Source organism: Chiloscyllium punctatum, chromosome 22, assembly GCF_047496795.1.
Source record: "Chiloscyllium punctatum isolate Juve2018m chromosome 22, sChiPun1.3, whole genome shotgun sequence".
Taxonomy (NCBI): domain Eukaryota; kingdom Metazoa; phylum Chordata; class Chondrichthyes; order Orectolobiformes; family Hemiscylliidae; genus Chiloscyllium; species Chiloscyllium punctatum.
In genome coordinates, this window is record NC_092760.1 from 60,797,656 (window position 1) to 60,820,850 (window position 23,195).

The window sequence follows — 23,195 nt, forward strand, 5'->3', positions numbered from 1 at the left end:
AAGGGAGCCCACAGCTCTCAGCAAGCAGGAACCCCTCCCCTACCTCTCCAGCTGCAGCAGAGGCATCCGCAGCCACCCTGGGGGATTTACCTATGGTAGCGAGCCTCGTGGAAATAATCTCCAAACTCGATGCGAGGATTGACGCTTTTATTGAAGAGTCCCGAAGCTGATGGGACTCACTCTCAGCAGCGCTGCAAAAGCACAACTGAGACATCAAGGAAATCGAGCGCCCGGGTTCAATTCCCGCCTCTGGCGACTCTCTGTGTGGAGTTTGCACATTCTCCCCATGTCTGTGTGGATTTCCTCCGGGTGCTCCGGTTTCCTCCCACAATCCAAAAATGTGCAGGTTAAGTGAATTAGCCATGCTAAATTGCCTGTAGTGTTAGGTGAAGAGGTAAATGTAGGGGAATGGGTCTGGATGGGTTGCGCTTTGGTGGGTCGGTGTGGACTTGTTGGGCCGAAGGGCCTGTTTCCACACTGTAAGTAATCTAATCTAATCTAATATAATCTAATCTAAGTAATCTAATCTAATGGAGTCGGGGGGCGGAGCTAAAGGCCTCGACCTCCGAAACTACAGCACTATCAGCTGTGGATCTGGTCTGGACTCTCGAACAGTGAGTCCGGACCTTAGAGAATCACATTGACGACCTCGAGAATCAAGGTCATCGAAAAAATATTCGTTTGTTGGGCCTTCCTGAACAGGAAGAGGAAGGCCAGCTTACAGTGTTCCTTGAACAGTGGCTTCCACAGCTTTTAAATCTGGAGGCTGGATCAGGCCAGGTAAGGGTGGAATGGGCCTACCGGGTCGCAATACGTGGGCCCGGCTCGAACCAGCGCCCCCGCCCGGCTCTGTTCCAGCTGCAGAGCTACAAGGAGGGGCAGATACTCTTAGAAGCCTCCAGAAATCTTGGGAAAGATCCCCAAGCCATGTGTGGGTTGGGTGCTCACTGTTAACTCTAGCTCTGTAGTATATTTGAATTTTCTTCATCCTATTGAGGAGCGCCTGGGTCAAGGCTGGGGCACTGGTTGGGAGAGGATACGATGGACTTTTGGAAGGGAAGTGATACCCTCTGAGAACAAGGGGGAAAATCTCCATTTAAATATGTTTTATACTTTTTTTTTAGAAATAGTTTTTATTATACTGTTGTGAGCGTTTTGGAGAGCCTTTATTTTTGTAAATTTTATATGCTCTATGCTCGGGATGTTCTGGATAGGGTTTCCCTTCCCGAGGGGTCTCGGATTTGCCCGGATGATCTTGGTTGATCAGTCGGTTAAGTGGTGCACCTGGAATGTCAAGGGGAATAACTCACCAGTCAAAAGGAAGAAAATATTATCAAACCTCAAGAAAGAAAGGGTTGATATAGCTCTCCTACAGGAGACACACTTATTGGATAAAGAACACTTGAAATTATAACAGGGTAGATTTGATCAGGCCTTTTTTTCTTCTTTTAGCTCAAAAAGTAGGGGAGTTGTTATTCTTATTCGGAACAATTTCCCTTTCAAAATCCTAAGTCAGATAAAAGATGAATCTGGACGATATATTCTGATTAAAGCCCTTATAAATGGAGAGGAATATGGGATTTTAAATTTTTATTGCCCCCCCCCCCCTCCCCCGCCCCGGCACATCCTTTTAAATTTATAACGGAAGCCTTCTCAAAATTGATGGCTCTCGGTGCTCGTCATACAATTATAGGGGGAGACTTTAATTGTATTATGGATCCGGAAATAGATAGGATTCCCAAGAGTACTGCAGGAGTATCTCCCAGATCTAGACAATTGGTGGGTTTAAACAAAGAATTAGGACTAGTAGATGTATGGAGATGCCTTTGCCCACAGGGCAGAGATTTATCTTTTTACTCCAATCCACATAAATGCCATACCAGAATTGATATATTTTTTGCCCCCTCGATTTTTTAAAATTCCATATCATCCTGTAAAATAGGCAGTATAACAATTTCCAATCACGCTGCTATATATATGCAAATCAAGGCGAGGAACAATGAGACATCCCCCGGCCTTGGCGTATGGACCCTTTCCTGATGAAAGATAGTAAATTTGTAAAGTACTTTTCTCAAGAATTTAAAACTTTTTTAGAAATTAATTTATGTACGGCTAGCAACCCATCAATGATGTGGAAGACCATCAAAGCTTACGCGCGAGGTTTGATCATTTCATACTCAGCGACCCAGAAAAAATTAAAGGGAGAACAACAGTGTCTGCTCGAAGCTCGCTTAATAGCGGCTGAAACAGCATACGCTGACAGACCTTCTATTATCAAATTGCAAAGGATTATGGCCCTTAGGACAGCTCTAAACACCACACTTACCCAAACGGCTAAGAGGGAAATATTATTTGCAAAACAAAGGTTATATGAATTTGGCGATAAACCTGGTAGATACTTAGCATTTCTTGCAAAGAAAAAGAAGGCCCCTCAAACTATCACGTCTATCAAGGAAAGTCCGGGATCATAAAAGGATTAACGCAATCTTTAGAAAATTTTATTCTGATTTATATAAATCGCAGGATTGTGAAGACAGGACTAGGAGGATGCAATCATTTTTTAAAAACTTTCCGGACCTAACTCCAGAACAGGTATCGGTCTTGAATGTTCCCCTAACAATCCAAGAAATACTTGACGCAATCAGGCAACTTCAGAGCAGTAAGGCACCTGGCCCAGATGGCTTTCAAGCTGAATTCTATAAAGAATTTACAGGACTATTGGCTGGTCCACTTATGGACATGTATAACTACTCATACAGTCAGGGCTGTCTCCCGCCTTCATTGAAAGAGGCAAATATCTCTCTTATCCTTAAAAAAGGAAAGGACCCAGAAGATTGCACGTCATACAGATCAATATCCTTGCTAAATGTAGATTTTAAAATCCTCTCTGAAACGCTAGCATTGAGGCTAGAAAGGGTATTACCATATATCATAGAGGAGGATCAGACGGGGTTTATTAAGGGCCGTAGATCATCCAATAATGTTAGAAGGGTTTTGAATGTGATTCAAGCCTGCCATCAGGGAAAGATACCGGGAGTAGTAGTCTCATTAGAAGTGGAAAAGGCATTCGACAGGGTTGAATGGTCATATTTGTTTTACACATTGGAAAGATTTGGCGTTGAAAAGGTGTTTATCAAATGGGTCTCAACACTGTATAGTGATCCCAAAGCAGTTGTGATTACCAATGGATTAGGCTCGGATGGCTTCAGTGTGGATAGGGGCTGTCGTCAGGGATGTCGTCTCTCTCCATTGCTATTTACGCTAATAATTGAGCCACTAGTCAGAAGCTATACGGGCTGACCCTAATATAACAGCCCCGAGGATTGGTATAGGTAAACATAAAATTACCCTTTATGCAGATGATGTTCTTCTATTTCTCAGTAATACTTTGATGTCCGTGCCTCACTTAATCTAAGTTATTAATACATTTAGTGTATTTTTAGGCTATAAAATTAATTTCTCAAAATCGGAGGCTATGCCAATGAGTGGTCTTGCTAGTATATCCCACTTATTGGAAGGATCCCACTTTCCCTTTCGGTGGTCCCTGGAGGGTTTTTTATATTTAGGCATTTTTATTACCCCAGTATTTGGTCAGTTATACAAGGCTAATTTTGTGCATTTACTGGAAAGGATAAGGCAGGATCCCCAGCAATGCAGAGACCTTCCAATTTCCTGGCTGGGTAGAATAGCACTAATTAAAATGAATGTCCTGCCCCGTCTCCTATACCCTATGAGAATGCTTCCGGTGATGCTGCCGAGGGTGGCTCTACGTAAATTATATGGCTGGTTGAGTTCCTTTATCTGGAATCATAGACAGCCCCTTATTAAGCTGAAGAAGCTACAGCTCCCACAGGCAAGGGAAGGATTGGACTTCCCAGATTTTAGGAAATATCAGTTAAGTTCCCTATTAAGTTACATAGCTGATTGGGTCTTCTCTGATCCACAATCAATCTGGCTGGACATCGAGCTTTCTCAAGTAAAATGCCCACTTATTAACCTTTTATTTTTAGTCAAGAGGAAAATCATTACGGATCACTGTAAAAACCCTATAATAATAAATACAATTAAAGCTTGGAATATAATGCGGCAAAATGAGGGCAACTCACATAAAATATCCCCCTATGCTCCAATAGAGGGAGCATGGGGATTTCAACCGGGATTTACAGATGCCACTTTCAAACTCTGGAGATCCAGGGGTATCTCCTGTTTAGGGGATCTGTTTAAAGAAGGGGTCCTGATGTCTTTTGAACAGCTGCGTCAGAAATTTGGATTACCTAATACTTCCAAATTCGAGATTACATACAGAAGAAGACTACGTTATTAGATAGTCTTTATAAATCAGATAGAGAATGTAGAGTGCTATGGCCAATGGGGGTATCTTCCATCAGTACTATTTATCATTTACTACATGATGAAGTATCGGGAGATATGGGCAATCTGCTTAAACATGGGATCAGGATTCGGGACTAGAAATCTCTATAGAAACATGGAATGACATTTGGGAAAACGCCAGAAGAATCACCATCTGCAACAGAACTCAGGCTATTCAGCTGAAGATACTTCATAGGGCCCATACAGCACAGGATCGATTGGCAAAATTTAAGGCAGGAGCATCTCTAATGTGTCCGAAATGTACATTGCCTATGGACCTGTCATAAGATCCGTAGATATTGGACTAAAGTAGCAAGTGCTCTGACAGAAATCTTAGGAACGGAAATTAGAGTGGACCCTGTATCTTTCCTTTTGGGCTTTTCGAACTTACCCTCCCAGGATATGCACGGGAAGAGATTATTTTCTATTCTCTCTTTCTGTGCAAGGAAAAATATTTTGGTAAACTGGGTGGCTGAGGGCCCCCCTGGACTTTAAAATTGACACAGATTAATTATGGAATGTATTCCCCTTGACTTCCTTACAAATATGGTGCACCAAAAGACCGAATTATTCCATAAAATATGGCAGCCCTTCTTGAATTATATAAATAGAGATATTTCGGCCATCCTAATAAGGGCTTTTATTTAATTGAGATGGCAAACCTGGCTGGTCTGGGGCCCCTTGGGAGAGAAATCTCGCACGAAAACGGGTTTTGTTACGATTTGATGTTAATACATTCCAATCATGTATCTCACTACCCAATTTCTATGTTATCCATCGTTTTTTGTTCTCTTATTTGAATAATGTAAGAGACTTAATTATACACTCTGGTTAGTTGTAGGTTAGATTAATAGTTAGGAGAAAGTGAAGACTGCAGATGCTGGAGATCAGAGCTGAAAATGTGTTGCTGGAAAAGCGCAGCAGGTCAGGCAGCATCCAAGGAGCAGGAAAATCGACGTTTCGGGCATGTGCCCTTCTTCAGGAATGAGGAAAGTGTGCCAAACAGACTAAGATCTTAGCATGCTTGGCACACTTTCCTCATTCCTAGATTAGTAGTTAGTTGAGTTTTGGTTTTTTTCTCTCGGCATTTTTCTTTTGTTAAATTTTGGTTATTATTTATTTAAGATTTAATTGTATATCAATGTTTGTACTTGGTTTTTTTTATTTTGTAAATTTGTAAAAATGTTACATTTTCAATAAAAATATCTATTAAAAAAAGCAATAAAATATCACTTACCTGCACATTTCGAAGCCTAGCTTATGTGCACTTTCGACCTGTGCCTTTGTTGCCAACAGCGAGCCAAGTTGGTTACAGGTATAATGTGCTTGAACTAGTGATAGATTGTAATCACCTTGCAAACTGACGTGGAAAATCCCCATGATTCGACATTTGCTGATTTCGATATCTGCAATAGAAAGATGATCATGAGACATGACTTGGGAATAGGATTCAAACCCAAGGAGCAAAAGTCTCCTGCCTCATGGGAATGGGGGTTAACTTCGACTGAAATAATACTGAAAAGTACAGAGAGATTGTCGGATTCTGGAAACAATTATAATTTCAAAACACAACATTGCAAAGTAGAAGGGCAAGATTGGATTGTTTATCAATCTAAGTATTAAACTTAGAGTCATAGAGATGTACAGCACGGAAACAGATCCTTCGGTCCATGCCAACCAGATATCCCAACCCAATCTAGTCCCATCTGCCAGCCCATATCCCTCCAAACCCTTCCTATTTATACACCCATCCAGATGCCATTTAAATGTTGCAATTGTACTAGCCTCCACCACTTCCTCTGGCAGCTCATTCCATGCACATATCACACTCTATTTGAAAACATTGCCTATTAGGTCTCTTTCATATCTTTTCCCTCTCACTCTAAACATATGCTCTCTAGTTCTGGACTCCCCCACCTCAGGGAAAAGACTGTTTATTTATCCTATCCATGCGCCTCATAATTTTATAAACTTCTATAAGGTCACCCCTCAGCCTCCGACGCTCCAGGGAAAACAGCCCCAGTCTATTCAACTTCTCCCTATAGCTCAACTCCTCCAACCCTGACAACATCCTTGTAAATCTTTTCTAAACCCTTTCAAGTTTCACAACATCTTTCCGATAGGAAGGAGACCAGAATTGCACGCAATATTCCAACAGTGGCCTAACCAATGTCCTGTACAGCTATAACATGACCTCCCAAAGCCAGCGATCCATGCAGGTGCAACCATCGAAGTCACAACATTCAACTAAAACCTCTTCTCTCGGCCAGGCACTCAGCGCCATCAGAGAAGACAGGATCAGACGCCCCACTGGCCACTCAAGGCCAAGGACAAACCATGAGACGGGCGGCTGCAACAGCGGCAGCCTGCAGCTCCCAGACGTGGTCTGTGCCTCTCAACACTCTCAATCGATCAACAATAGAGTTGGGTCAGCGTGTCGAACCAGCGAGCTCCACGGCAAGGCCAGCGGCGCACCAGCCTAGACCTCTGCGTCTCCCTTCACTCTTTCCACTACTGGCCAACCGAGAGATGGACTCAATGTAGAAGTGCAGAGCATAGGCAGACCTGGGGGAGCTCAATACTTCGAGGCAGCATCGTGTCCCGTGTAGTATCTCAAATACAGGAAAATATACTGGGATGCTTCACAGCAGCATTATCAAATAAAAATAGATAGGGAGCTAAAGAAGAACATAAGTACAGGTGGCCTGAAAGTTAAGTAGGTTGTAATGAGTGATCTAAAGGAGGATGGTGGAGGCGGCAAGGTAGGAGGTGTTAAGGTTCCCAAACCATCCGCTCCCTCTCACGTAACTGACCGCATCATTCTTTTTTAATTTTATTTTTCTTCATTTAACTTTTGAATCAAATTCATCTTTTGTTTTCTGTGGAAGCGGTTGTGGAGAGAGATTACAGGGAGCTGTTGGACGGCGGACTGGTCCATTCCTAGTAGCCCCAGCAGTTGCAGCTTGCGCAACTGTTTGAGTGTCTATAAAGGGGTCTGTTCTTTCCCTTTGGTATTTTGGCAGCATCTGCAGCGGTGGCAGAGTGAAAGATCTCTTGGTCCTCATGTTTCGATTTAGATGCTCAGTTTGTTCTCAGAAGTTGAGATGGGTCCCAGTCCTTGAGAGCTGGGACAGTCTCCTGGTTATGGTGGCAGCTGGAGTATCGGTGCTGATGAGGCGGCTTTGGCAGAGGCAATGTTCTGGGTTCAGTCAGCAGTGATGGGGGCTGCTTCAGAGGGCATCCTCCTTGGTATAAGAGACCTCAGGGACAGCTCTGGCAGCTGTGGAGTGTGGAAGTGTTCTGTAGCCACTGAGGAAATCAATAAGCCATGTATGGAACAAAAAATAAATTTTGTCTGAACTTTGTATGATTTATGTAATTAAAATTGACCCCGCTTATGGTGACTCATTCACATTTAACTATACATGTAACTATAAATTACTATTATCATTATTAACATAGAATGGTACAGCACAGGAATGGGCCCCTTGGCCTACAATGTTGTGTTGAACATTAAATTCAAATTAAATTAATCCCTTCTGCTTGCCTTTGGTCCATATCACTCCATTCCTTGCATACTTATGTGCTTTAGTAAAAGTCCCTAACCGCTCCTATTGTATCTGCCTCCACCACCCCTGGCAGTGTATTCCATACAGGAGAAAGTGAGGACTGCAGATGCTGGAGATCAGAGCTGAAAATGTGTTGCTGGAAAAGCGCATCAGGTCAGGCAGCATCCAAGGAGCAGGAGAATCGACATTTCGGGCATCAGCCCTTCTTCAGGAAGCCCTTCCTGAAGAAGGGCTCATGCCCGAAACGTCGATTCTCCTGCTCCTTGGATGCTGCCTGACCTGATGCGCTTTTCCAGCAACACATTTTCAGCTATCTACTTGAATGGCCACTTTCAGGGAGCTATGGACCCAAGATCCCTCTTTACATCAATGTTGTTCAGGGTCTTGCCAATAACTGTATATATCTTCCTTAACACTTGATCTCCCAAAGTGTTAATATTTGATCTCCCTGACATTTACCTGGATTAATCTCCATCTGCCATTTCTCCGCCCATATCTGCAGCTGATCTGTATCATGCTGTATCCTTTGACAACTTCCTACAGTACCCACAACTCCACTGATCTTTGTACCGTCTGTAAACTTACAAACCCACCCATCTATGTTTTCATCCAAGCCATTCATATATATCTCAAAAAAGCAGAGGTTCCAGTACAGATCCCTACAGAACACCGCTAGTTACGGACCTCCAGTCTAAAAAACTACCTTCCACCACTACCCTCTGCCTTCTATGGGCAATCCAATTCTGAATCCACATGGTCAAATCACTGTGAATCCCATGCATCTTAATCTTCTGGATGAAGCAAAGAGTAATGATAAACGGGTCTAATTTGGAATGGCAGGCGGTGACCAGTGGGGCACCACAAGGTTCGGTACTGGGACTGCAGCTGTTTACAATATACGTTAATGATATAGATGAAGGTATTAAAAGTAATATTAGCAAATTTGCTGATGACACAAAACTGTGTGGCAGGGTGAAATGTGAGGAGGATATTATGAGAATACAGGGTAACTTGAACAGGCTAGGTGAGCAGATGGTTGCATGGTAGATGCAGTTTAATGTGGATATATGCATAGTTATCCACTTTGGTGGCAAGAACAAGAAGGCAGATTACTATCTAAATGGAGTCAAGTTAAGTAAAGGGGAAGTACAATGACATCTAGGTGTTCTTGTACATCAGTCAGTGAAAGCAAGCATGCAGGTATAGCAGGCAGTGAAGAAAGTTAATAGCATGCTGGCCGTCGTAACAAGAGGAATTGCGTATAGGAGCAAAGAGGTCCTTCTGCAGCTGGACAGGGGCCTTGGTGAGACCGCACATAGAGTATTATATGCAGTTTTGGTCTCCAAAATTTGAGGAAGGACATTCTGGCTACTGAGGAAGTGCAGTGTAGGTTCACAAGGTCAATTCCCGAAATGACAGGACTGTCATATGTTGAAAGATTGAAGTGAGTGGGCTTATTTACATGTGAGTTTAGAAGGATGAGAGGGGATCTGATTGAGATGTATAAGATTATTAATGGATAGGACACTCTGGAGGCAGGAAGCACATTTTCGCTGATGGGTGAGTCCCGAACCAGAGGACACAATTTAAAAATAAGGGGTAGGCCATTTAGAACAGAGTTGAGGAGAAACTTCTTCACCCAGAGAGTGGTGAGTGTATAGAATGCTCTGCCCCAGAAGGCTGTGGAGGCCAAGTCTCTGGATACTTTCAAGAAAGAGATGGATGGAGCTCTTAAAGATAGTGGAACCAAGGGTTATGGGGATAAGGCAGGAACAGGATACTGATTGTGGATGATCAGCCATGATCATAATGAATGGTGGTGCTGGCTCGAAGGGCAAATGGCCTACTCCTGCACCTATTGTCTTGTCTATTGAGTCTATTTATTATCATTATTATTGGAGAGCCTCAGAGTGCCTATTCCAAGTCTAGCTGAAAACACAGCCACTTGTTGTGGATCAATTAAAACTAGGTGTGCACTGCAGGCTTTGAAGCTTGACATTTAATTAATTGGTCACACAGGGCATGCTCTCCTTATTTCAATCTTTTGATGAGCCTGTGGTTTGGCCTCAGCTGGAGTTGAGCACTCAATTCTGAGTGACACACTTTAGCAAGGCTGTCAAGGCCTTAAAAACATAGAAAATAGGAGCAGAAATAGACCAAACTGGTTGCAGATGTTCTGTGCTTAAAACTGTCACAGATTGGCATTTGCTGATTTCAATTTCTGCAACAGAAAGATCATCATCAGACATGAATCGGGAATAGGATCCCAACCCATGGAACAAAAGTCTCCTCGCTGTTGGCCCTTTGAGCTAACAGGATCATAGCTGATCTTCTACCTTAATGCCATACTCCCATTCTTTCCTTAAACCTCTTAACATCTTTAGCTTCTAAAAATCTATCTAGTTCTATCTTAAATATATTCAGTGGCTTGGGCTCCACAACATTCTGCGGTAGAGAATTCCACAGATTCATCAACCTCTGAGGGAGGTAATTTCTCATCATCACACTCCAAAACAGCCTCCAACATATCCAGTATTCAGATACTTTTATCGGACTCCCTGACCTCCCCCCACCCCCATATCATCATCATCATTCCCTGAAGCCAGTCTGTCCAGCCGTGTCAGAATGTCATATTTCATTGTGAGCCCCTCTCATTCTTCTAAACTCCAGTGAATATAGGCCCAATTGACCCAATCTGTCCTGCTGTGTGGTGAATCTTCACTGCACTCTTGCTATGAATAGTGGATCCTTTCTTAAGTAAGGAGACTAAAACTGTACATAATATTCCAGGTGGTCTCACCAAGATCTTGTACAGCGGCAGTAAAACTCCCTTGCTTCTACACTCAACCTCTCTTGCAATGAAGGCCAACATACCACTTACCTTCCTAACTGCTTTCTGCACCTGTGTGCTTACTGTTAATGATCAGTGTCACAAAGACATCCTGGTTCCTTAATTCATCAACCTATCCCAGTCTATCACCATTTGTACAATACTTGCCATTCTGATTTTTGTACTAACCTGGACAACCTCAGCTTTATCCATATGCACATACTACGTATTTGCCCACACACTCAATAAGTCATCTAGAATCCTCATTATTTCCTCTTCACCACACATGCTCCCACCTAGTTTTGTAACAACAGTAAACTTAGAAATATTACACTCAATTCTCTCATCCAAATTGTTGATTTATATTGTTAAGCCAGACCTAAGCCCTGGTCCCTGAGGTTCCCTACTTGTCATTGCCTTCTATTTCAAAGATAACCCCTTTATTCCTACTCATTGTTTCCTGTCTGCTAACCAATACTCTGTTGATGCCAATATATTACCACCAATCCCATGGGCTTTGATTGTGCATGATGTCCTCTTATTTGGGACTATATCATAAACTTCCATTTGAAAATGGTACTCATGTCTGGCTCATCCTAGAAAGAGGCTGCTAGGTCTGGAGGTTAGTTTGACAAAAGACCAGCCTTGAGGTTCCAGCACTTGGTTCAATTTATGGAAGAAAATGTTTAAAAACTCCAAACTGCACACTCTCAATGTCTCATCTGATCAACAGATGACCTCATGACTAACACCCACACCCTGATGACCACTTATATTTCCAAAGAATTTCCTCTATATCTCTGCCTTAAATATGACATTGTGTCCTCTGGTTCTCTTTTGATAACTGTTTTGACTGTACCAATGAGCTTGATAGTTCCAATAAATTTATCCTTTTTATATACACAATGATGTCCATCCATAAAAGCCCAAATGTCACTTAATCTCTCTCAAAGGGTACCTAAAGAACATTAGATCTCTTTTAAGGGGTGTTCAACAAAGGGTTACTTACCTTTCCAATGGAGAACCCTAGTCATCCAAAGAACTCTGGCATCGGCGAGCATAGGTTTAGGGTGAGAGGGGAAAGATATAAAAGAGACCTAAGGGGCAACTTTTTCACGTAGAGGGTGGTACGTGTATGGAATGAGCTGCCAGAGGATGTGGTGGAAGCTGGTACAATTGCAACATTTAAGAGGCATTTGGATGGGTATATGAATAGGAAGGGTTTGAAGGGATATAGGCCGGGTGCTGGCAGGTGGGACTAGGTTGGGTTGGGATATCTGGTCGGCATGGACAGATTGCTGTACATCTCTATGACTATGACTCTAAGTCACTTGTTATTTACATGTACATAGTATATGATACTGACCTAGCTAGCTCAGAGCCAGCTCCTCCAGTGAACAGAATCCCTGACACTCCTGCTTATATTTTTCAGCCAAGACTCCTCGACTGGACCACATTAACAGCCCCAATCAGGAACTCATATTCTATGAGATCTACCTGACTGACTTCATTCCAATCACTACAATATCCCATTCCTGAATGATGATACTGGAGCCAATCTTTACAGTCTTACATATATTTACTGAACGAAACATTGCAAACATATACCTCCCAACTCAACCAGCCCACAGTTTGAATCTCTCTCTCTCTCTCTCTCTATGTGGTCTTGTGAAACACCAGATACTGCCCTCCTTCTGCATATAATTATATCATTGGCATGCAACTAATACTGACTTGATGGGGTGGGGAAGTGATGTAGAGTTAAAATCAGCCTCTGTAAAACTACTAGCTAGCTCTCAGCTACTAAGATAATGATATCCTTTAAGGACTCTAGTGGAGGATAGAACTATTGCTTCAACATCCATGCTGCTTATCTCTCATGCCCTGCTTTCCATTTAAATGAACAATGGAAGCAGATGTAGCACTTTTTAGTTTGAATGTAAAGGATGTTAATTTCATTGTTGTACAATTCATAGATTCTTGTTTTATTCTTTATTTGATTATTGGAATAATATTTGTCATTTCTCAGATGGTAATTTCAGTTCCTATATGTTTGAAATGTCTAAAAATATGAGCAAGGACATGGTTTAGTTCTCCTTTCATTTCCTTGGCAGAATCTTGAGCAATTATGCCCTGGCAAGATTTATGGCAGAGTCATAGAGTCATACAGCACAGAAGAGATCTTTTGACCCATCACGTTTGCACCAACCTATCTCCACTAATCCCATTTTCCAACACCAGGGCCATAGCCTTGAATGTTATGACATTTCAAATGCTCATCTATATATTTTTCAAAGAGTGCAAGACTTTCTGCCTCTACCTCCCTCCCTTCCAGATTCCTGCCACCCTCTGGATGAGGAAAACATTTCCTCAAATCCTCTAAACCTCCTGCCCTTCACCTTAAAATTATGCTTTCTCATTACTGACCTTTTGTATCCACCCTGTCCATGCCCCTCATAAACTTACATACCTTAATCAGGTTACCCCTCAGCATTCTCTGCTCTGAAGAACACAACCCAGACCTATCCAACCTCTCTTTATAGCTAAAATGCTCCATTCCAGGTAACATCCTGGTGAATCTCCAGTGTACCCCTCACCCAGTGCAATCACATCCTTCCGATAGTGTGATGACCAGAACTCCACATACCAATCCAGCTGTGGCCTAACCAAAGTACTGTATGGTTCCAACCTCCCTGCTGTTATAATCTATGCCACAATCGATAAAGGCAAGTGTCTTGCATGCCTTCTTAACCACCCTATTAATCTGCCCTGCAACCTTCAGGGATTTTACAGGCAAGCACCCCAACATCACTCTGCTCTTCTGAGCTTCCGAGTGTCCTGCCATTCATGGAATACTCCCTTGCTATTTCTTCCAAAGTGTGTCCATTTTCAACATTAAATTCTTTATGTCACTGATTTGCCCATTTGATTAATCTGTCTACACCTTTGTGTAACCTAAGACCTTCATCTTCATTATTAACCATCTGGTCAATCTTCATGTCATCTGCAAACTTATTTATCATACCCCCTACATTCTCATCTACACTGCTTATATATATATACAAACAAAAGAGTGCAAGACTTTCTGCCTCTACCTCCCTCCCTTCCAGATTCCTGCCACCCTCTGGATGAGGAAAACATTTCCTCAAATCCTCATGGGCCGAAGGGCCTGTTCTGTGCTGTATTGTTCTAAAAGGGATCCAGCACTGACACCAGCCTCCAGTCATTCAAACAGCGTTCTACCACCGCCCTCTGTCTTCAACCACAAAGTCTGTTTTAGATCCAGCTTGCCAAATTACCTTGGACCTCATGTGCTTCCACCTTCTTTATCAGTCTCCCATGTAGGTCCTTTTTAGAAACTTTACTGAATCCATTTTAAACTACATTACTGCATTACTCTCACCTGCATGCTTCTTCTCAAAAAAATTCAATAAACGTTTTTAGGCATGACTTCCCTCTGACAAAGCCATTGCTGACTATTCCTATTCAAACCTTGCATCTCCAAGTGGAGATTAATTCTCTCCTTCAGAATTTTCTTCAATAGTTTACGAACCACTGAAGTGAGACTCACTGGTCTATAATTCCCTGGTTTATCTACCCTTTGATAAGTGGAGCCACATTAGTTATCCTCCAGTTTTCCATACCTCCCTGTGACCAGAGAGGAATTAAAACTTTGGATCAGAGCCATTTAATTTTCTCCCTTGTTTTCCACAGCAGCCTAGGACACAACTTATCTGTACTTGGGAATCTATCTACTTTTAAACATGTCAAACCCTCCAATACTTCCTCACTCCCTGTGTCAATCTACTCAAGAGCGTCACAGTCCCTGTTCCCAAATTCCATACCTACCTAATTCTTCTTCTGAGTGAAGACAGAAATCAAGCATTCATTTAACACCTTCCCAATGTCCTCTAGTTTCATGTACAGATTGCCTCTTGGCACTAATGGGCCCTAATCTTTCCCTGCCTGTACTCTGCCCCTATGTATTCTTGTAGAATAACTTGAGAATCCTCAAAATTTTACCTCCCAGTTTTTCTTCATGTCCCCTCTTTGCTTTCCTCATAGCTTTCTTATAGTTCCCTCACTGACCTCCTTCCAACCTCAGCACTTTCTATACTCCATTAGGGTCTCCATTGATTTGGTCCCTTTGTAGCTGTTGAAATGCATTTCTTTTTCTTCTAGATCAGTCCTGAATATTCCTCGACATCCAGGGTTCTCTGGGCTTGTTGCTCCTACATGTTCATCCTAAAGGGAACATGTTGAACCTGTAGTCTCATGTCATGTTTGAACACCAATGCCTCCCCCCACCCCACCACTGTTCTGCTGTAGATTTTTCCACAAATAGCTGTTCCTCATCTACCTTGGCCACATCTTGCTTCATTTTAATAAAATCTGCCATCTCCAAATTCAAAACCCTTTCCTGCAGATCATTTTTTCCCTTTTTCCATAAACATTTTTCCATTAGGATCGCATGAGGAGTCCAGCGAAGTTACATGTCACCTCTCCAATCCACCTAGACTACATTTCTGACTTAGATGCTGCTGGTCAGGGTGTAATGGCGACTCTGATTGTAATGCTGCAGCAAGGACACTTTGTGCAGGGATCTGTGCTCAGCTCATTGACTGGATCAAGGTAGATCTCCAGGCTGTTTGCTTGCTCGCTCCTATAGTGCTCACTCACTTTGAGCCTAAGTGGCTATGCACAGTATTCTTGCCTTGCATCGCCTTAACTTGTCTTTTTGTTTTTTGCACACCCCAACCCCCTCTTCAGCCAGAGCACAGTACTAGTTTATTGCCTTGTCAGTTAGTGGAGACACAAACTCAATAAGCTTGTCATGGTTGTCAGCAATGACAATTCAAAGGGATAGCCTTCAGTTAGGGTATCCTTCCGCAGTAAGTCAGGGGCAGACTTTGCATGAATCCAATGGCTTGGACATGGTCAGTCACCCTCTCAGGGCAGCCTGAGTCATGATGCTGTTCCCATAGGGGTGAGGAGCTGAATGTTGGGCAGGTGAATGAAGGAAGATCCTGTAATGGTAGGGAATGAGCCTTTTCGATGGCAGGTGTTTCAAGCAGTGGAGATAGAGTGTGTGTGAGGTATTGGAGAGAAGATGTTGTCAATGATGCTGGTGGAGTGAAGGAGATCATTGACCTTCTGCCTACAATTCCTTCAGGCAGCTGAGATTACCTTGACTTGGATAGCAACCTCAGACCAGGTGACCATAGCCTGGAGTCATGGCCCACTCTGTTGGTCCTGGGAGGAGGGCATCCTGTGTGTGTACCACCCTGACCATCAGAGTTCCTAGATCCCTCCAAAAAGAAACAACACAACTCACACTTAGCCAAGATAGGCAAGATCCAACCTTTGTGGTTTCTACATGTTTCTTAGCTTTCTGAAGCTCCTTTCTGTTTCATGCACTTTCATGGAATTATAGCTTAGAAAAGGCCATTCGTCCCATTCAGTTTGTTTATCCTATATTGGTACAGTATTCTAAAATTACTTACCCACTCTGTAACCATTTACCTCTTTGAATCATAGGGCAGAATCTTGTCAAGCTAACAAGACTCTCCCCTGCTGGCTCAGATAGACTGGGTAGGCTGGGCCATGTTTCACTGGAGTGCAGAAAGTTGAGGGTGACCTTATTGAGGTTCATAAAATCATGAGGCGCATAGATAAGGTGAATAACAATGGTCTTTTTCCCGAGGGTGTGAGAGTTCAAAACCTGAGGGCATATTTTTAAGGTGAGAGGGAAAGGATTTAAGAAGGGGAAACTTTTTTACACAGAGAATGGTTTGTGTGTAGAACGAGCTGCAAAGGAAGTGATGAATGCGGGTACTGTTACAACTTTGAAAAGACATTTGGCTAAGTACACGAATAGGAAAGGTTTGGAGGGATGTGGGCCAAGCACACGCAGGTGGGACAATTTAGTTTGGGAATATGGTCGGTCTGGACTGGTTGGACGAAAAGGTCTATTTCCATACGGTTTGATTCTATGACTCCATGAGAGACCGATGTGTTACCCGTCTCCAAGGAGCTGCTGTACAACAAGTCAACTTGGCAGTAGTAAGGTAAAAACAAGAAGGTCAGTCTGGGTCTTCCCTTGAAATCAAATCCCTTGAACAGACAGCTCCCCTTATTGAGAATTGCAGGGGCCGGCAGCTCCTGTGCTTATTAATGCCATTGGCTGGAGTCCCAGGATTACTGAGCAACCCAGGTCAAAGATAATTGATGTGGGAGGGGATGTGGGTTACTGATGTGGTTTCCTGACTTGGGTCAGGTGGATCCAGGAATGGGGGAAGGACATTGTTGGCAGCAAGGCAAGGAGGTAGCTGTCAGCAGGAACACCCCATTCCTGCTGATGTTCAGTCTCTTGATCAGGCACTGATTGCCTTTGTAAAGGCCCTATTCCTGATGAGGGCTTTTGCCCGAAATGTTGATTTTCCTGCTCCTCGGATGCTGCCTGACCTGCTGTGCTTTTTCAGCACCACTCTAATCTAGACAATGATTGCCTTTGACCAAGGGACACGCCCCTTCTTCTCATCTCCCACCCCTATCCTATCCAACCTCTGGAGGTGGAAAGCTGTTTTAGCTGCCATCCAGTCTGTGTGACAAAAACCCATCTACTGCTGACCTAACACCAATCCCAGTGAAATGAGGCCTTTAAAAGAAAATTAATTGGCCACTTGAGCAATCATAGGCCTTCCTACTCAGAACCTGAAGCTGGAGAAGGTGGCTTCGGGCTGGGGTTCGAGTACACCACCATCCTATCTAACTAAATATCTTTCATGCCTTCCAATTCTCCAACAGAGAATCCAGAAGATTCTGCCCACAGAACCTTGAGCTACAGAAAGAGGCCACTTGGCCCTTCAAGCCTGTATTATAATAATAATTATTATTATGATCATTACATTATGATCTCAGATCTGACTGCCAACGTTATGTTATGATTATAAGTGAGACTACTAAATTATGCTATCATCTAGATACAGAACAATAGCCTTTGTTTTAAAAGTATACAAAAAAGTCAGTATGAACAGAATAAAGCCACAAGATTCCAGTTTTGAATAACAAACATTACTTTATTATGCAAGTGAGAACAGTAAGGTAAAGTCACCATAGTCTCAGAAGATGAGAGTAACACAATCTAAAATACAACTTACTTCTAACACCCAGAACTGACAGGTCCAGAGCAGGTGTTAGAGTTTAAATCCAGTAATTATCTGGAATTAAAAGTCGAATGATTGCTGTGAAATGATTGTTGTAAAACCCCATCTGATTCACTAATGTCCTTTAGGGGAGAAAACTGCCACCCTTACCTGATCTAGTCTATACAGCAACATGGATAACTCTTTGTTACCCTCTGATATTGTCGAGTAAACCATACAGTTGTATCAATTGCTAAAAAAGAATGAAACTGCATAGACCATCTGACATTGATGATGGCACCAGAAAATGACAACAATAAACTCAGCTGGCAGCGCCTCATGGATGCCAGGTCTACAGTTGCTAGATATATTCAAAGTCTATCCCATTTTGCATGGTATTAGTACCACACAACATGATGGAATCTATCAACACAGCAAAGTCCTTCTTAACAACATCTGGGGGCTATTTACAAAACTGGGAGAGCTGACTCACAGACTAGTCAAGCAACAGGCTGACATAGTCATACTCACAAAACCTTAGCTTACACACACGTCAAGTAACATTTGCACCTTGCAAGTGCCAGGCAAATGACCATCTCCAACAAGAGACAATCTGACCATCACCCTTGACATTCAATGGTATTACCATCACTGAACCCCCACAATCAACATCCTGGGGGTTACCATTGACCAGAAGCTCAACTAGACTCAGTGGCTACAAAATCAGGTCAGAGCCTAGGAATACTGCAGCGATTAACTCTCCAATGCCTGTTCAGTATCTACAAGGCACAAATTAGGAGTATGATGGAATACTCCCCACCTGCCTGGATGAATGGAATTTCAACAACATTCAAGAAGCTCAACATCATCCAGGACAAAGCAGCCTGCTTGATTGACAACACATTAATGAACATCTACCCCCTCCATTACCAATGCTCAGTAGCAGTTGTGTGTACCATCAGCAAGATGTACTACAGAAATTCGCCAAGGCTCCTAAGTGAACACCTTCCAAACCCATGACATTACCATCCAGAAGGACAAAGGCTGTAGTTACATGGGAACAGCACCACCTGCAAGTTTCCCTCCAAGCCACTGACATCTGGATTTGAGAATATTTTGGCATTCCTTCAATGTCATTGCGTCAAACTCCTAAAGCTTTCTCCATAATGGCATTTTTGGTCTATCTGTAGCATCAAAGTTAGCTGACCACCATATTTTGAATGTAAACTAGAGATGGGCAATAAACTAATCCACATTCCCCATGAATGAATAAAAAGAATGCAATCAAAGCAGATCCTATGGATTTATCCCCCTAGATATTCATGAAATGGTGAGTCATCAGGTCTAATTAGACCTCACATGGGATTACCATTCTTCACTTCTGCAAATTTGGCCTGAAACTCCCTGTGAAGAGCTGTTGCTGCACAATTCAAATCAAATTAATGAATGTTACCATTCTGTTCTATCAGACTCCATTTTGAATTCCAAGGACCCTAGAAGCAGCATTCCAGTACCTCTTCATGGGTAACATTTCTACTGATGGTTCTGATGAAAAGCCATTGTATTCAAAACATTTACTTTGCTTTCTTCCCATACATGCTGCGAGACCTGCTGAATTTCGCCAACAATTTCTGCTTTGGTTTCACACCTAACATTGAGTTTATTCTCTGTCTCTTTCACATACTTCCTTGAAAGAGGTGTTTAAAATGGGCCCACTGCAAGGCTCTTTCTCTCCAAGCCCTGCAATATTTTCACTCCAAGTACTTATTTAATTAATTTCTGAATGTCATTGTTGAATTTGTTTCCATCGCCTTGTCAGGCAGGACCTTTCAGATCACAATAATCTCTGCATATAAATATTTTCTTATGTCACCTCTGGTTGTCAGGATAGTCATCTTAAATCTGTGATATCCGGTTCCTGACGTTCCTACCATGGAGTCAGATCCTCCTTCTTTTCTCTAATAAGATCTTGCATGATTTTGAACACCTCTGTTAAATCACCTATTACAGTAATCTGTTTAATCAATCCGTGAATGTTAGATAATTTATTTAGTAATTTAGATAATGAATTCCTTAACCTCACAACCCTTTCTCATTCTTGTTTTTTTAAATTCACCCATTGCCCTGCCCTCACTATCTCAGTAATCTCCTTCAGCTACACAACTGTCAATGATCTTTGCAATTCTCCAAATCTGCCTTTCTGAACTTCCCCAATTTTTAATTGCTCCATCTTTATTTGTCATACATTTTGCTGCAAAATTCTAAGCTCTAACACTAAACCTACTTCTCTGGCCAAGCTTTTTGTCACCTGTCCTAATTAATTCTTAAGTAGCTTTGGGTGAACATTTGTTTAAAAACATGTGGAATGTAATCGGGCCTTTTATGCCTAGAAACCAAGGGCTGTTGTGGAACAGAGGTAGTGTAGCTTGGGTTCAAATGCCACCCGCTCTAGTATTGTACAATATCATCTCAGAACAGGGTGATTAGGAAAATATCTATTAAAACCATTGTTGCTGTTGCAACTGGACAAAAACTGCAAGAAGCTTTGAGTACAACAGGTGATAGAGCTGGGCAGGGCTACTTTTGGAGCTAGCAAAGATACATCGGGATAAATAAAAAATTCTGCTCCTGGACCATGCTATTTCCATATCCCCCATAACATTTCAGTGATTGATCTTAATCTTAATAGCTCCACCTTTTCCCTATATAGCTGAAAGACTTCTTGCCATCTATAGATCTGCAATCTTATTGTCAACTAATCTCTTTGAAATTTTCTCTGAACTGCTGCCTAAGGGTCTTCTATGACTTTCAACTTTCTTATAATCTCATGTTTACATTTCTGTGAGAATTTAGAACCCTTTTGGTTATAAGTTTATAATTTGCCTTACAGCGATCAAGGTTATCTCTCCACACACCCCTTTAAGCCTTTAAAGGTCACTCTACTTAGACTTTAATCTCTTGTCATGTTCCACGGCTCAGAGATTCCTTGTGTTTGTCTAAAGTCTTGTAATGTTTCATTAGCTGGAAATGTATCACAGTTTCACAAAAAGTCAGATGATTAAATTATATGTAAATACTTGTAATAACTGTAAATGTAAATAACCTGGAAATGCAAAAAAGAGGTTCACTTTCTGCACAAGTGCAAAATAGAGACAACAAGCAAACTAATTTATTTAACTTGACAGAGTGGATTCCTTGATCTGTTCAATTAAAAAATAGGATCAACTTACCTTTAACATCAACTGAAGTTTGAGTCAGTGCCAGAAGGGCCTGGCTCAAGGCAACTAGTATCAGAATTCTCCAATTGGACATCTCTAACTTTCCAAGTACATCTGCAGAGAGGAACCACCGCCTTTAAACATCCAAGTGAGAGATTGTGGTTATGACCAAGTGTTAAGCACGGTCTCTTCCAACCCTGTTCCACAGCCCTTTGGTGACAGGAAACAGGAAATTACAAATACCTAACCTACTATAATTGAAATTAACAGCAGAATGAACGAGTCTGAAATACATTAACTGAAGTACACTCAGAAGCATAAAGCATCATTAGTACATATTTTTCCACAAGTTTGAGAAAAGTTTACCTAACACAGAATTGTAAAGAATTTTTTGATAGTTATTGTTTGGTAAGAAGTGGCAGTTTAGATATGATATATTAATTAATTAAATATAGGAAGTACACAGCCGGAGACAATTGAGGATCATTCACTGGATATTAAATGATGAATAAACAGTTGACATTGAGTATATTAATCTCATTAAAGTTGTGAAGACAGCATCTTGCTCTCCAGCTAAGTAGGACTCTTTCCTGAGTCTTCCCTCTATCTCGTCTGGTCCATCTTCCATCTGAAGCCTCTGGACTCTCCCCTGACAAAGGCACCTTCTCTGACTCTGAGCATTTATTACCATACCCTATTTTTAAGACTGGCAATCTATGTTGTGTCAATCATTTATCCAAATCCTTTTTAGCTGATGACACAAGACAATTACTCATGATGTCAGAATAACCATCACTCCCACGCGCCTACCTCCATCATAAGATCAGTTTTCATTTTTCCTAAGAATAAATCTTTCTGCTATTTTTTTCCATAAACAACTTGGAGCTCCAGATATCAGTGGCCTGGTAGCCTTCTAAACCATCATTCTTACCTACTTTTTCTTGTTTGAGAAATTGTTTACATTTGGAATGGAAGTACGTGCTGTAACAGGATAAATATTCAGTTTTAAATGGACTCCAGTTTACAACAATGGCACCTTGCATTATCTCAATGCATCCCAGAGTGCTTCACGGCCAATGACGGGCAGTCTTCTTGTAAAGTATGAATCATTGGAGCTAATTTGCCAATGGTAAGATCCTACAAAGAATGTGATAATGACCAGACAATCTGTTTTATTGTCAATGTTGGTATGATCGATCTGTTTCATGGCACATCTTGGCGTAAGATCCATCAGGTAGATCCTTTTTCCTGGTAGGAATCAACAGGGCCTGATCTAGTGTGATCAAGGAAAACCAGTTGGTATTTTAATGAGAGAAGACTTTTATCTTAAACAAGATGTTGTTTACTGCATGAAAGTAACTAGGTACAAGTTATAGTGGTATAATAGACATTACAACAAGACTGTGGGAAAACCTTGATGTTAGGCCTTATTCCTTAAAGATTCCATGTCATTCTGCCTCCAAAGTCTACATGATGTCATCAGTTTCGGTTTTGCTTAATGCATTCCTCAGCATTAACCCTGAGAGCATAGCACACTTCTACAATAGTGATAAAAAGTTATGGATACATGTTAACTTGAACAATGGGAAGAAATCTTATCTTTTAAAATCTTACATTCCATCAAGACAGAAAACAGGGCCATACTTTAATCTCCTGTTTGAAACAGGGTATCTCCAGCAAAGCAATAAGAAATGTTGGTGAACAACACAATGCAGTATCGAAGTGTAGAACTGTAGTCTAGTCGAGTCTGAGATGTATGCAATGATGGTGATAGGATGAGGCTGGTGCTTGGCTCATGGGACAGAGGATAAAGTGGTCATTCCCCATGGAGGTGTTGGGGAATGCTGGTTAAGAGGGAGGCCCAGAGAAGACACTCACACTTTGCAACCACCAGGTACTTGCTCTGCCTTTCATGTTGAGAGCTATTGCTGTCTACTTCTCTTCATCTGGGAAAATAGCAACTTGCACAAAAATGAGGCAAAATTAGATGATCATGCTTGCAAATAGACCTCTCACTGCTCACTAGTGAAATTCTCATCTAACCATTAAAACACTGGGTGGA

General features: G+C 41.9%; 1 protein-coding gene across 2 annotated transcripts in view; it reads right to left on the bottom strand.

Moving 5' to 3' along the window:
• The window catches only part of lyve1a (lymphatic vessel endothelial hyaluronic receptor 1a), a 65,158-nt gene extending 43,870 nt beyond the window's left edge, over positions 1–21,288 (bottom strand). For both annotated transcript variants that reach the window (XM_072592459.1, XM_072592460.1), the window contains exons 1-2: positions 21,146–21,288; positions 5,609–5,777 (exon numbers count right to left, since the gene is read on the bottom strand). In XM_072592459.1, coding sequence (XP_072448560.1) covers positions 5,609–5,777; positions 21,146–21,227 — 251 coding nt within the window. In that variant the 5' untranslated portion in view covers positions 21,228–21,288. The remainder of the gene's footprint in view (positions 1–5,608; positions 5,778–21,145) is intronic.
• Positions 21,289–23,195: the final 1,907 nt, after the last annotated feature.